Genomic DNA, 14,687 nt, shown 5'->3' on the forward strand with positions numbered 1-14,687 from the left:
CCGGCTGCCAGCACCCTCCTGCCCCTTGAATAAAAGTGACAGAGATGCTGGAGGGGGGGGGCGGGGGGGGAGGCGCTCCCAGCCAGGGCGGGGCTGCAGCAATTCTTGGCCTGAGGAACCTGGGAAGCCCCTACAGGGGGCAGCGCTTTAAGGGGATCCTTGAAACACTCTTGGTCAAACTCCCCTCCCAGGCAAGGGGAGGACAGGGAATTCACAGCCCCCAGGCACCCCTCCCTTGCAAAAGAAATAAAACGCCAAACTTTCAGTTCTTAAAAGTGAGAATTTGCCACACGGATTTTGCCACTGGCCCCGGGCCAGGAGAGGCGGCCAGGCCCCAAGGCCCCTGAGCGCCCGCGCTCTGCCCTGGCCGCCCCTGGCCAGCTTGGCCGCCCGAGAGACAGAAGCAGCCGGTGTTTTGGGGTGCTTCCTGGCCAGGGTGCGCTCCTGGGCTCATGCCCCCGGGCTCTGGGGACAGAGGGGCAGGCCCCCCCGAGGCCCAGGCCTGGTCCCTCCTGCTTCTCGCCCGCGGGGGCTCTGGGCCAGCCCCTGCCCTCCCCAGCGTGGGAAGGGGGTTGGGGCGGCGGGGCGGGGGGTGGCAAGTGTCTCCCTCGCATCTCTCCAGGCAAATGACTGAGGAGACCAGCTCCCAGGGCCGCTAACGCTTTGCGCTGGGAAACCATCCTCTGCGCGGCCCGGTGCTCAGAGCCAGCGCGACACCTGCCCGGCGGTCTCTCCCGGACCCTGGCCTGGGGCGTGGTTGCTGCTCCATGTGGCCCGGGGCGAGCCATGCTCCGGGGGCAGTCTGGGGGCCCACAGTGTCCCTGGCTGGTTCCCAGGGGGCCCGGTCTGGACGGCAGGTGGGAAAGGAAGGCCCTGTCCCCGAGACCAGGGCCCCAGAAGCGCAGCCTGTCAGGGCCCTGGGTTGGGGGGATGGGATGGTATCACCCCACCCAATGAAGTGCAGGGACAGAGGCCACAGACCCCAGGGTGGATGGGGAGACCCAGCGGGGGGTCAGGGCCAGCTAACTGGGGCCTCAGTGCGTGTGGGAAGGGCAGAGCTGAGACGATGGCACAGGATCCCAGGGGTCAGGGGTGGGGGAGGCTCAGGTGAGGACAGACAGGCGCCGGGCAGGCCAGGGGCACCGCTGGGTCCTGGGGCCCGTCTTGGGGGGCCTCCTCCCTGGGACGGAGGAGCCAGGGCCGGTTGGCAGGCGAGTGGCGTGCGGTGCTGGGGCCGGTGCCACCCAGGCCCCGTCCCGCCCAGGCCCCGTCCCTGGAATGTGGGAGCGGATGGCTGTTTACGTGGCTACAGGCAACCTGTGCCCCCTGAGCAGTGCTGGGGCCCCGCGCAGAGGCCAGGGGTGGGGCAGGACGCACACGGCTGAGCCGCAGGCGGCCCACGAGCAGTCTCGCAGTGAAGGGGGACGGGCAGGGCCCGGCGAGCTCGTCCTCTTGGCCGAGCCGGCCGCCGCCCCTTCCTCCTGCCATCCTGGCCCTGTCCCCACAGGGCTTCCTGGGCAGAAGGACTGCGGGTGGCCGCGGGCCACGCGTGGGGTGAGGCTCTCGGGATCCAGAAACCAAGCCAGGCCGAGGGCAGCGATTACCCCCGTGAAGTCACAGCCCCGAAACCACCAGCTGGCTGGAGGCCGGAGCAGAGGGAGCCGGTGGCCAGCCCCCTGGTGACAGGCCTGCCCCCTGCCCCCACAGCCAGCCCGCCACAGCACAGCCCCTCAGCTGGCCAGCTCGGGCTGGCCAATGTGCCAGGCCTGGGGACCGGGGCCTCGTCAGTGGAGCTGCCCTTGAGGCCGGCCATCCGCTGCCCCCACCTGCCGCTTGCTCCCTGACACTCCGGTGCACCTGGCCCTGGGCTCCAGCCCAACGCTGTGGCCAGGCCTCAGGGCCGCCACCTGTACTCCCAAGAGTGGAGAACCACTGACAGAGACAGAGTGGGCCCCTCACCTTGTGGGACACTTGTGTTCTAGACATCCAGTCTCTTGCTCAGGTGAGGCGCTATTCCCTTGCTGGTTTCAAGGCCTCACACCTGAGGCTCCTGAGTAGGGCGGCCCCTGCTGGCAGAAGGAGGAATTGCAGCCCAGCTCTATTAGAACCCCACAGTCCCCTGGCTGAAGGCCAGGGTCCTAAAACTTGCAACTGGGGAGTGAGGGTGGATCAGTCAGCTCGGGCCCCTGTAACAAACCCTACAGACTGGGGGGCTTAAACAACAGATGTTAATTTTCTCACCGTTCTGGAGGCTGGAAGTTTCAGGCCAGGTGACAGCCAATTCAATCACAGTGAGACCGGCCTTCCTGACGGCTCCTCTCGCTGTGTCCTTGTGTGGCAGAGAGAGAGAGACAAAGAGATCTCATGTCTCTTCTTATAAGGACACAAATCCTATTGGATCAGGGCCTTGCCCGTATGACCTCATTTAACCTTAATTACCTCCACGAGGGCTTCCCTCCACATACAGTCACGTAGGGGGCTGAATGTTAGGGGGACGTGGGCACTCAGCCCGCCAGGGGCTGGGGGCCCCCTACCCTCCCGTCTCCTGCTGGGCTCTCAGCTTCCCGTCAGGCCTGGGTGTGGCCTTGGTGTGCAGGGGTCACTGGGCCACGGGTGACTTGGGGGCCTGGAAACGTCACCACCGGCTCTGGACACTGGTCACACAGCAGCTGCCCCCCACCCCTCCCCGCGTGGCACAGCCCGGCGCCTGAGAAATGCGCCTGGTTCAGCGTTCTGGGACTCCTGGCCCAGGCTGTACCAGGCGGCCTGGGCTCGGCCGCCTCCTGGGGGCGAAGGGAATGTTAGAAGGCGCAGCGGAGCGGCAAGTGACGGCCAGGGAGGGGGCGAGACGGCCCGGGGGCCGGGACACCCGCCGCCAGCGCCTGCCTGCTCGCGACCCTCCCCCGCGGGCTCCAGCGGGCTCGGTGCGGGGCTGCCTGTGGGCGGGTCTCAGGGGCTCTGCCTGTCTGGAGGGGCTTCTTTCCAGCCCTGCCACCGCTGCTGGAGACCCCTTTGGGCCGAGGTGCCGGCCCAGCTGGCCCGCCGCCCTGGGCTCCGGGCCCCCGTGTCTGTGAGCCTGCCTGTCCTGCCAGGGAGGAGTCTGGTTCCTATTATGAGCCCCAAGCAGAGCTGGGGCTGCGAGCGCAGACAGAGCCCCGGGGGGGGCCGGGGGAGCTGGCCCAGGCTGTGCTCGGGAACCCCTGGGGTGGGGGAGGGGCTTAAGCAGAGCTGTCTCAGGCGAGGCAGGCAGGTCTTTTGGGGTCAGGGCAGAGTTGGAGGTAGGCGGGAATGGGGGAAGCCCAGGGGCTGGCAGGGACTAGAGATGGTGGCCGCCCTGCTTGCCTTGGTTCTGCCCAGGCCTCGAGTCTCCACTGCTTCTCCCCGGCACGTGCCAGCGCCCGGCGTGATCAGGAGACAAGGTCTTTCCAGCCGGCCCTGGCTCCCGCTGCCCCCGCCCCGGGGCTGGTCCGGGCCCGGAGGGTTCCCTCCGCACAGGCTCCCCACCGGCTCGCGCCACATGGGGAAACAGGGCAGCATCTTGAAGGCTGCGTTTGGCTTTTTTCAGACATACTTGCTTTGAAGGAAGCTTTGCTTTTGGCAGACAGCGTGGCTGCAGCCTCGCCGAGCCCTGGGGCTGCTCATGTGCTCGGCATGCGGGCGCGCCACTGCGCCCAGCTCCTCTGGCCTCAGAGTCTGGCCCCCAGGCACCAGGCCTGTGCCCCTGGCTCCCGAACTCACCCTAGGGTCTGATGACTGCACAGGGGTGCCTCAGGCGACACCCCACCCCCCGGTGGTCCCAGGGCTGCAGCGACAGGACCCTGGTTTGCTCCGGGCCAGGCGGCTGGGCCACAGACAGCACCGCGTTCCTGTGGCTTTGTCCCCGAGCTCTGGGCCCATGCCCTCCCTAACCACGGGCCACGACCAGAGCCTTCGTGGAGCTGCCAGGGACCCAGAGCCCACCCTGGGCACCCGGCCTCGCTCAGCATGGCTCCTCGGGAGTGGCCCAGCCCCTCCAGCCAGGACGTAGGCGCCGCTCGGCCAGCCTGACCTGGCAGAGCCTGTCCTGTGGGCGCCCGAGAAGGCAGGCCTGGGCCACTGCTGTCCTGGGGCTGAGACTCAGGTGCCTGGCTCTGTGGCCTTACCTAGTGCTGTCCCCACGGGCGCTGGGGGCAGTGGGGGCTGGATGAGGTCAGATTCCAGTGGGGCCCAGCCTGGCAGCTAGGCCCGCAGGCCTCGGTGACTGTCCACGGAAACTGCATGCCTGCCCCTCGGCCGTAACCTGGCGGCCAGGATAGTGGAATGTCTGGGCCTCCACCCCCCTTGCTGGCCTGCTTCTTCCTCCAGGCAGCCTCCTGGGCTGCTCTGCCTCTGAGCCCGGGACACACTGGCTGTCAGTGGGGTGCTGGGTGGCTCCTGGCTTCCACCGAGAGGCTCCCTGCTCATCGGCGCCTGTACATCTGGTCCCTGGGGGGGCTGGGGTTGGAGGCTTCAGAGCCGACCACAGGCCTGCACCCCCATGTGGCCAGGAGCCAGACAGGGACCCCGTGGCCCCCGGGAAACACCACAGCGGGCTGGAGGATGGCAGGAGGCGGGGCTTGGAGCATCCTGCGGTCCAGCACCCCCCTTGATCCCCGCTGAGTGGGCTCCTCTCTGTGCCCCCAGCCATCCACTCCTGCGCCGTGGGCAACGGGGGCTGCCAGCACAGCTGTGTGCAGCTCACAGCGACCCAGCACCGCTGCCAGTGCCAGCCCGAGTTCCAGCTCCAGGAGGACGGCAGGCGCTGCGTCCGTGAGTGTGCGGCGGCCTCAGGCGGGGGTGGGGGTGCCGGCCCCCCGGCCCGTCCCATGCGCACCTGCAGCCCGGGCAGGGGCACAGGCAGGACGCACCGCCGGCTCGGCCTCTGGGATGGGATGGGGACCCCGCCCGGCTGCTGCTGTGCCTGCGGTCACACGCCTGCGGGCGCCACATGATCAGGGCGGGAGCACCCTGGGCTCGGCCGGGCAGGTGGGGTGCAGGCCCCCAGGCCCTGGGTGGAGCAGGAAGGCCAGGCCCCTTCTGACACCTTGTCCTGGGTCCTCGGGCTGCCTGTCAGCAGAAGAGGGGGCTTTGCTGATGGAGAAGGTGGAGCGGGGTCAGGGGCGCCCCTGAGATGCGGAAGTGGGGGGCAGGGTTGAACAGGTGCTGAGACAGCACCCTCCCTGCCACCCTGGCCCCTTGGGTCCCCCGCCTGGAGTGCGCATGGATGGGCCTGAGGGGCCAGGCCAGCGGGGGCTGCAGAGTGGCACAGGGTCAGGGGCTGAGGGAGCAGCCAGGCACGCTGGCCCCAGCGGGGAGAAGAGGCTTGGGTGGAGCTGTCCTCTCTGGGGCGTCTCGGGGGCTCCCACATTTGGGAGGAGGGAGGCCCACCAGCCGGCCCGGAGCCCTGGAGCAGGAAGGGCGAGGGCCCTGGGGCAGGACCCTCGAATCCGTGGGAGCCCCCCACCTCTCACCTCATCTCTTCCCTTTGCCTCTGTCGCCCCCGGCCGTGGCCGCAGGCAGAAACCCGTGCGCGGACCGGAACGGCGGCTGCATGCACACGTGCCAGGCGCTGCGGGGCCTCGCCCACTGCGGCTGCCACGCTGGCTACCGGCTGGCGGCCGACCGCAAGGCCTGCGAAGGTAGGACGCCCTTCCCGCTACGCCTGGCCTGCGGGTGCCAGGCCGGCCGGGGCCCGTCTGCCGTGGGGCGGGGGGCGGGGCGGCAGGAACATGCTGCAGGGCCTGCTTCCGAACAGAGCCGCGTGTGAGCCCAGGTGGCGGGTTCAGACTGTGTGTTTGTTTTGAAGCGTTTCTGGTGTCACCCAAGCAAGACCCGCTTGTGAGGGAAATGAGAGGAGAGGAAAGGGGAAGCCGCGGCTGAGTCGTGACGGCCACCAGCTGGCCTCCAGCTGTCTTGGTTTTGTTCGTGTGCTGGATGCCGCTTTCTAGGGCGGCCCCCGCACCCCAGGCTGCGGGGGTCCTCGCTGGGTGCTACGCAGCATGGGCCGGTCACCCGTCCCAGGACTTTCGGGGGCCCCCACGCCTCCCTGAGACAGAAGCAGCCTTGGGGAGGGGTCCGTGTGCCCCCCGCCAGGGGGCTGTCAGACGGACGGGCCGCAGGTGCGGCCCCAACTCCGGGGAGCAGCGTTGCAGGAGTCTTTGCCAGTGTTGTCCCGGGTGCTGGCGGCTCGGCGGGCTCAGCAGGAAACAGGGACGAGGGTCAACCTTTTCATCCTGAGGAACTGCGGGGACGTGACCAAAGGAGTAGTCAGGGACCCTGGGTCTCGCGGCCTGGGGGCTGGCGCCTGCCTCTGCGCGCCCCGGGGGCGGCCTGGAAGGGCCCCTCCCGGCCAGGCCCAGGGCAGGGAGCTCGGCGGAGTGGGGAGGGCATGGCCGACGGACCGAGGGCTCCGGGCGGTGGAGCCCCTTGCCCGGTGCCGCTGGCTCCGGAGTGTGACTGAACCGTGCCCTCCTGGCCTCGGGAGAGCTTGCTGCAAAACCGGGTGCACAGAGGGGCCGGCCAGGCCTGGAGCCACGGAGTGGGGGCGCGGGAAAGGGCCTGGCGGGGCCCCACATGGAGGCTCCGCCCCGGGGGCCTGTCTCCCAGGCCAGCGGCGCAGAGCCCTCCCCCTCGGTCTCCCCTCCAGACGTGGACGAATGCGCGGCGGGGCTGGCCCAGTGCGCCCACGGCTGCCTCAACACGCGGGGGTCCTTTAAGTGTGTGTGCCACGCGGGCTACGAGCTGGGGGCCGACGGCCGGCAGTGCTACCGTGAGTGGGCGCGGGGCGGTGGGCGCGGCTCCCAGGCCCCCACGGGCTGCCGGCTTGTGTGGCCGAGCTCCCTTGTCAGCCGAGGGCCGTGCTGAGCGTGGGCGCTGTGGCCCTGGGCGGGCAGGGGCGGGGCGGCGGGCGGGAGGGCCAGGGTCCCAGGGCCCAGCCTGCCCCGGGGCTCCAGGCTGCCTGTTTCCCAGCAGAGAGCAGCCGGGGGACCCAGGCGGGCTGCCGGGCCAGGGCAGGCCCCCGTCGGTGGGTCAGTGGGTGGGGAGCATCACCCGGACCCTGTCCACGCCCCTGGGGCGGGTCTCGTCTCAGGGATCGAGATGGAGATCGTGAACAGCTGCGAGGCGGACAACGGCGGCTGCTCTCACGGCTGCAGCCACAGCAGCGCGGGGCCCCTGTGCACCTGCCCCCGTGGCTACGAGCTGGACGAGGACCAGAAGACGTGTATCGGTGCGAGCGGGCCCCCCGACCCCCCCCCGACGCCCCACGCCCCACGCCCCGGCCCGGGGACGCACCGCCGCCGGTGCCGTGACACGGGAGTCCCTCCTGTCTCGCCCGTGCTCCCCGGCGGCCCAAGGGTGGTCCCTCCAGTCACGCGGAGCCACACCGGAGCACCGTGGTGTGCGAGGGTCCGCTTCCCGGCCGCAGAGAGGCTTTGCCCCCAAGATGGGCTGCGTACCCCCAGCGCCCGGCCCGGCCCCCGCAGCGGGGGTGGCCCCGCGGCCAGGCCGTGCGCCCCGCGGGTGCCTGCGGGGGTGCGTGCGGTCGTGTGGGCACACGCGGGCGCGGAGGGTGGCGCCCGGGCGCAGCGGCCCTGTGTGTCCCCGCAGACGTGGATGACTGTGCCGACTCGCCCTGCTGCCAGCAGGTCTGCACCAACAGCCCCGGGGGCTACGAGTGCGGCTGCTACGCTGGCTACCGGCTCGGCCCTGATGGCTGCGCGTGCGAGGGTGAGCGGCGGGGGGCGGGGGGCACCCAAGGAAGGGCAGGGGTTGGCCTGAGCTTTGCCTCTGGCGCTGGCTGGGCGCCTGTTGTCTGTCGGGCAGGGCGGGCCAGCCCGCTGGCTCCCTGGCCTGGGGCAGGGCCCGCACGCACCCCAGCCGCTCCCAGCCCAGCCGCCCTCGGGCAGGGCATCTGCCATCCCTGGGAGCCTGGGGACGGGAGGACAGCCGTGGGGAGCGCCACCCAGCAGGCATCGCCACAGGGCCTCGGGCCAGCGGGCAGAGCGGGGCCCTAGGGGCCTCCCGCGTCCGCCCCCGCGGACAGGCCCCAGCAGCCCGGTCTGCCCCCCGCAGACGTGGACGAATGCTCCTCCGACCGCGGCGGCTGCGATCACCACTGCACCAACCTGGCCGGCTCCTTCCGGTGCTCCTGCGAGGCTGGCTTCCGGCTGGACGAGGACCGCAGGGGCTGCACCCGTGAGTCTGCGCCGGCCACCGCGGGGCCCCTTCCCGGAGCCCGTGCACTCGCCTTCCTGCTGGCTGGGCCTGCGTCCGCCCTGCATCAACCCACTGGGGGACAGGCCAGGGGCAGCGGCGGGGGAGGGTCTGCTCAGACAGGCGTCCCCAGGCAGGGTGTCACTTAGGCCTTGGGTGGGTCCTGCACCTGCTCTGCCCCGCCGAGAGAAGGGACGTCATCCCTGGGCCTGAGGACAGCGTCCAGAGGGGCAAAGAGCTGCTTCTGCCCCCCGCTCCCCTCCACACTCTGCTTCCCGAGATCTAGGGTGGGAGCCGGGCCGGGGCCAGGTCAGGTCCCCAGGTTCCGGGGCCTTGTCTGTTCTGAGGAGGAGCTGGGACCTCCGCTCCCCAAGAGCAGGGCAAGGAGGCACATGAGGGGCCCCAGGGTGGGGCTCGGGCCCTGGGCACCCAGGGGCAGGGGCGTTGTCCTGGGGACAGGCGGGCGGCAGGGGCTGAGGGCCTTCGTGTCCCGTGCAGCCCTGGAGGTGCCCGAGGTGGACCTGGACGGCCGGCTGCCCTTCGTGCGGCCCCTGCCGCACGTCTCGGTGCTTCAGGACACACTGTCCCACCTCTTCCAAGACGACTATGTCGGGGCCGAGCAGGCGGAGGTGGAGGCCGAGGCCCGGGGCGAACACACACTGGAGGAGAAGTTTGGTGAGCGGTGGGCGTCGCCTGGGCTCTGGTCTCCGGGAGGTGGCCTCGGGCGCGGTGGGGAGGACCTCGTCTGACCAAGGCTGAAAGGCCCAGCCACCGGTCGGTGTGCACCGCGCATCCGGCGCTGAGCCTGGGCTGGGCCCGCCCCGAGCTCCTGGGTTGGGGCCCTGCCAGGCCCCGGCCTCCGGCTCCCGCACCCCGCCCTCCCCCTGAGGCTCGCGTGGACAGAGGACGGCCTGTGTGTCCCCTTCTCTGGCGCCTGTGTCCTCGAGCCCGGGCGGGGTCTGAGGTCCCTCTGCCATCTGCCCCCAGTCTGCTTGGGCGACACCTTCGGCCCCGACTGCAGCCTGACCTGCGAGGACTGCAGGAACGGAGGGACCTGCCTCCCGGGCCTGGACGGCTGCGACTGTCCCGAGGGCTGGACCGGGCTCGTCTGCAACGAGAGTGAGGGGCTGGGCAGGGGCGGGGCGGCGCCCCGTGGGCGGGGACCTGCATGCAGCCCATTCCGTTTGCTCCTTCCTGCTCACCCTGGGGGTGCACGTGGGCCTCCGCCACCATTCATTCAGGGCCTGCTGACGGCCGCTCGGTGCCGGGCGTCTGCCCCTCACCGATGCCACCACGGACGGGGGCCGGGACAACAAAGGGTGGTTGGTGAAGAGGAGCGGTGGCCCGGCCAGTCCCGTCTTGTCCCAGTGGGAGCAGCATCTTCCCTGGGCTACTCAACCTGCCGGTGGCTGGAGCTCAGTGGACAAAACTCTCCCCCTTTTCGGTCCAGAGCCTGCGCCACCCACCACCCAATGCCCCCGGGGCAGGGCAGGGCAAGGCAGGGCCGGCCCGGGGGGCTCGGGGCCTTGGGGACTCCCCGAGGGCCTGCCTGCAGAAAGCGCTGGCGGGGAAGGCGCACACGTTGGCCTTCAGAGGGATGGGTGTGGCCATCGTCCTGCGACCCCTCCGCTGCCTGTGGGCGTCCTAGCCCGTGGGTCCTGCGTCTCGCTCTGGGCAGCTGCTTCTGAGCTGGGCGGCCCAAGCCCCAGCCCGGTGTCTCCGGGTCCTTCTGTGGCGGCTGCCGACCTCGTCCTTCCCTGCCGCCCGCAGCTTGCCCTCCGGACGCCTTCGGGAAGAACTGCAGCTCCCCCTGCAGCTGCCAGAACGGCGGGACCTGCGACCCCGTGACGGGGGCCTGCCGCTGCCCCCCAGGTGTCGGCGGAGCCCACTGTGAGGACGGTGGGTGTGGCCCTGCTGGGCGCTGTGACTGCCTCTGGGGCGGGCAGAGGGGAAGGCACCCCTCTCCGAGCCGCCCTCCTTCCGTGGTTGACGGGGGGCCCTTCATGGAGAGAGGCGCTGAGTTTTCATGGTTTGCTAAGTGTCCTGGATGATCCCAGATGGTGAAGACCTGACGGAAGCATTGCATTTTTGGCATGGGCTCCTAGGAGAGGTAGTGAGCTCCCCATTCCTAGGAGCATTCAAGTAGAGCTGAGTGATGGCGGGGTGGGATTTGCAGAAGGCGTTACACCTGGGCCTGTGGTTACACGGGGTGATGCAAACGTCCTTCTAACCCTCAAGTGTCCGCATTTCTGGAGGAGCTTGAGGGCCCACAGCGATGACTTTCTCAGGTGATCTCAGGTGACTGACGCTCCTTCCTTGAGTCTTCGGGCCTTTAAAATCCCACCTCTTTTGCCAGAGAATGTAGATAACGTATCGGGGACCTCCTGCCTCAGCAGGTGGAGGGTAGCCATCCGCGGTCCCCGGCCCGCGCCTGGGGGTGGCCCCGGCTCCGCAGGGCGGGTCCCAAAGTCCAGGGCGGCTGTGCAGGGCTCCGCCGCCTCCCCTGCTCAGCCTTCGCGGCTCTGGTGGCCTCCCTGCCTGTCTCCCCTTTCACCCTGCCGTCCCTGTCCTGCCGAGGGTCGAGGACTCTGCTGTCTGTTGGCGCCCACCTGTGGGGCACTGGGCAGGGAAGGGTCTGTATCTGAGTGCTTCTGCGTGTGAGGCCACGTGGCTTCCCGGACCCCGGGGTTCCCCTCGGGGTCCTGTGGCAAAGTGCACCTGCGCAGGTGAACTCACAGGGCCTGGCCCAGGAGAGGCCGGCGGGCCAGTGTTGGGGGGTGCACTGTGGCCCCGTTTGTTCCCTAGTTGGTCCAGGCGGTCTGGGCTTGTGGCCGCCTCCTGCCAGTCCGCCCTGTCTTCCCGCGGCCTCCGCTCCTTTCTCTTCTAAGACACTGGTTGGGGGGTTTCGGCCAACATGGATAAGCCAGGATGGTCCCACCTGGAGCCCCCGGGGACTGGGACGGGGGCGTAGCTTGGGGTCACCGTCCAGCCTGTGCAGCCCGTCAGTGGCAGGACTGAGTCGGGGGCAGCACTCGGGAAGGAAGGCCAGAGCCCTCCTCGCCGCGGCCCCAAGCTGGGGGGCCTGGGACCCTGGCCCGCAGGGGCCGCGTGCCCTTCCCTCTTTGAGGTCTAGCGGTCGGCCACCAAGGGACAGAGGTCAGGCTGCTGTGGATGTGCGGCAGACACGGGAGACCGGGACGGGGCCTTTGTGCGTGTCCACGTGCGTGCTGAGCCGCCCATCTGGCCCCCTGCCCTGGCCACCGTCCAGGCCTCAGGCCCAGGGCAGTCGGCCACATCCTCGGGGCTCCGGTGCCCCCTCATCTCCGGGTCCTTCCCTGTCGGGACGCAGGGCTCTCGGGAGCCATTACCAGTGGGCGCTCACGAGGCCCCACCTCCCCCCAGGCTGCCCCAAGGGTTTCTACGGCAAGCACTGCCGTAAGAAGTGCCACTGTGCCAACCGGGGCCGCTGCCACCGCCTCTACGGGGCCTGTCTCTGCGACCCAGGGCTCTACGGCCGCTTCTGCCACCTGGGTGAGTCCCCCGCCTGCGTCCAAGGGGATGGCGCCGCTGTGCCCTGCCGCCCGCATCCTGGCTTGGGATTGACTGTTCACTACTTGCAGATGAGGGTGTGGGGGCTCAGCGAGGCCCCCCTGCTGGGTGGGCGGTCCCCAGCCCTGGTCGGGGCGGCAGCGGCCCTCCCTCAGGGGCTTCCTGGACACAGGGCTCATGGTTGGTTTTGGAGATTCCCGGTGCAAAGGCGGGTCCTGGGCCCAGGGAGGCCCACAGCCCCCGGAGGGCGGGCTGGGGGAGCGGCGGCCTGGTTGGGGAGAGGTGGAGGACCGTGAGAGGCTTCCTCCCAGCGGCTCTGTTACGGAGAACACGGGGACCCCAAGCGTTCCCTGGCTGGAAAGTGGGGCGCCCCGGGCAGACCCCCTCCCTTCACTGAGACCCGGTCTCTCGTCTCCGAGACGGTCGCGGCGGCCGGTCCTCCGGGACTCCGGTGCCTAGGGCAGCTCTGCGTCGGGTCCCAGGAATGGCGGGCCGGGGCCCCCGGGGCCGGGGAGGGGCCGGGCGCGCGGGCGGCCGGCCGCTCACGAGCCTGTGGGCGCAGCCTGCCCGCCCTGGGCCTTCGGGCCGGGCTGCTCGGAGGAGTGCCGGTGCGAGCAGCAGAACACGCAGGCCTGCGACGGGCGCGACGGCAGCTGCTCCTGCAAGGCGGGCTTCCGGGGCCCACGGTGCCAGCACGGTGAGTGCGGCGGGCGGCGGGCGCGGGCGCGGGCGGCCCCGGCTGGCTGACCCCGCAGGCCCCTCTCCTCGCCCTGCAGCCTGCGAGCCCGGCTTCTTCGGGCCGGGGTGCCAGCAGGCGTGCGCCTGTCCTCCGGGCTTGGCCTGCGACCCCGTCAGCGGCGAGTGTGGGAAGCAGTGTCCTGCCGGCTACCGGGGGCAGGACTGTGACCGAGGTGAGTGGCCGGTCCCTGGAGCTGGGGTCTGGGAGGGGCGTGGGTCCTCCGGCGCCCCCCTGCTGTGAGCGGCAGCCGAGCCAGCCCTGCCGCCCGGCCCAGGGAGCTGCCCTCGCCCGGTCCCCCGCGGTCACGCCGGGCTGCCTGTCGCCGGGCGCCTGCGAGCGTGGACCTGGACGGAGCTGGTATGCGAGCCCCGGGCCCGGCCCAGAGCAGCGCCGGTGCGTCTCCACAGCCGCCCGCGCCCGCTCCCTCCTTCCGCTGGCACGCGCTGAGCGCTCTGACCCGAAGCCGGGGCGCAGGGGCCCCTCCCTGGGGGCCCGAGCCAGCCAGGCGGGCCGCCGCTCCCGGGGGTGGTGGCTCGGAGCCGAGTCTGGGCCGGCCGTCGGGGTGGCGGAGGCCTGGGGCCCTGCGCGTGGGCGCGGAGCCAGGGGTGGGGCCGCAGGCGCGGGCCCCCTTCACGCGTCACGGCAGGTGAGGGGAAAGGCCTCCACGGGAGGGGCAGGGCCGCCGCCGCCCCTGCAGGCACTGGTGGGCTGGGACCGCCCTTGGCTCGCCCCCGCCCGTCAGCCGTGGGCATGGGGGCGGGGCGGGGCATGGCGCTGTGGTGTGAATGCCGTGACCACAGCGAGGGCACAGCTGGCTCGAGCTCCCTGCAGCCACAAGCCTGTCCCCCGAGTCAGAGCTGCCACCCTGCTCCCCATCCCCCCGGGGGTAGGATGGGCCCTGGGCTCTGCCCTGTCTCAGCCGAGGGGCCGTCTCCTCTCTGCACCCAGGCCAGGCCCCTCCCCTGGCGGGGTCCCAGGGACCCCACTGATGACCTCGTCGAGGCTCTTGGTCCCATGGGTATGGGAGGGCTGCGTGGGAGCCCAGCCAGGACCCCCCTCCCAAGTCCGACCGGGTGTCTGAGGAGCTCCACGGTCCGAGCCGCCCGGCCTCTGCTCTCCGGTCTGTGAAGGTGCCACGGCAGCCCAGCGGCCCACGCAGGCCCTGCTCGCCACCTCCTGACTGCGCTGCACTGCGCCAGTCCCCACCCCGGCCCCCTCAGCCTTCCCTCCCCGCCCCTCGCCCGCCCTCCCCAGCGGCCTGTTTGCAGAGCCGGACATGGAAGCGCCTTGCCCCAGCCCTTCCCTGCTGTTTTCTTATTCTTTCTCTGCCTTTTTTCATTAGAAGCCTTCCATGCCTCAAGGATGAGCCACAGGAAATGACACGTATTTTTTAGAGGAATGATGCTCCCCCCACCCGCTGTTGTTAGGTCTGGAAAGCATTATGGAGCCAGACACGCGCCTGCCCCCAGTTAGCGGAGGGGGAGGCGTTCCAGGCCGGGGGGGCAGTTTCAGCCGGCTCCGAGGGGCGCCCCGCCTGCGGCCCGCAGCGTGGTACCTGTGCGCCTGTGCCCATGGGGGGCCTGGGTGGTGCCCGCAGGGGCTGGGTCCTTATGACTGGGTTTCTCGTGGCGAGTCCTTGGTCCCAGAGCCCCGTGGGGCTTTGCGTGTGTGCGGTGTTTGCTCAGCGGGGTCTGGTTCTTTGGGAGGGGGCGTGGAGGGGGATGCAGCCACCCTCTCTGGGGGCCGTGCAGCCTTCCCAGGCCTGGGGGAGCTTCCCCCAGCAGCGCCAGAGTGGTTGCCCCAAGCTGGGGCAGATGTGGGGCGCACGGGGCAGGGAGGGGCGGGATAAGGCACCCACGCCCCTTCCTGAGGCCCTGCCGTGGCCGGACCCTCCTGGGCCGCTCCTTCCCAAAGCCCGTCACCCCTCAGCTAGGGGCAGGGCTCTGAGAGGCCACAGCGGGGGACCCAGGGGACGCAGGGGGCAGGAGGTTGGGCAGAGCCAGCCATCGCCCACCCCTGGGTGCTCTCCAGGGTCCGAGGTGCCCAGCTACTGTCTCTCGCTCTCTGGCAGCCCCCACCCCGCCCCTGCCCCCTGCGCCCACCGGGGCGACCTCAGCACTCTCCCCACACGCGCGCACACACGCACGCGCACATGCGTGGTCGGCCC

General features: G+C 70.6%; 1 protein-coding gene across 1 annotated transcript in view; it reads left to right on the plus strand.

Annotated features, from left to right (window-relative positions):
• Positions 1–14,687, plus strand: part of MEGF6 (multiple EGF like domains 6) — a 73,603-nt gene that overhangs the window by 49,827 nt on the left and 9,089 nt on the right. Inside the window, exons 10-21 of the mRNA XM_054583678.1 lie at positions 4,663–4,788; positions 5,535–5,657; positions 6,665–6,787; positions 7,109–7,246; positions 7,627–7,746; positions 8,092–8,214; positions 8,731–8,907; positions 9,220–9,351; positions 10,003–10,131; positions 11,635–11,763; positions 12,344–12,478; positions 12,558–12,692. Coding sequence (XP_054439653.1) covers positions 4,663–4,788; positions 5,535–5,657; positions 6,665–6,787; positions 7,109–7,246; positions 7,627–7,746; positions 8,092–8,214; positions 8,731–8,907; positions 9,220–9,351; positions 10,003–10,131; positions 11,635–11,763; positions 12,344–12,478; positions 12,558–12,692 — 1,590 coding nt within the window. The remainder of the gene's footprint in view (positions 1–4,662; positions 4,789–5,534; positions 5,658–6,664; positions 6,788–7,108; positions 7,247–7,626; positions 7,747–8,091; positions 8,215–8,730; positions 8,908–9,219; positions 9,352–10,002; positions 10,132–11,634; positions 11,764–12,343; positions 12,479–12,557; positions 12,693–14,687) is intronic.

This window comes from Pteronotus mesoamericanus, unplaced genomic scaffold (genome assembly GCF_021234165.1).
Source record: "Pteronotus mesoamericanus isolate MK-2021 breed Mesoamerican mustached bat unplaced genomic scaffold, CSHL_Meso_final contig_1193, whole genome shotgun sequence".
In the NCBI taxonomy this organism is placed as follows: Eukaryota; Metazoa; Chordata; class Mammalia; order Chiroptera; family Mormoopidae; genus Pteronotus; species Pteronotus mesoamericanus.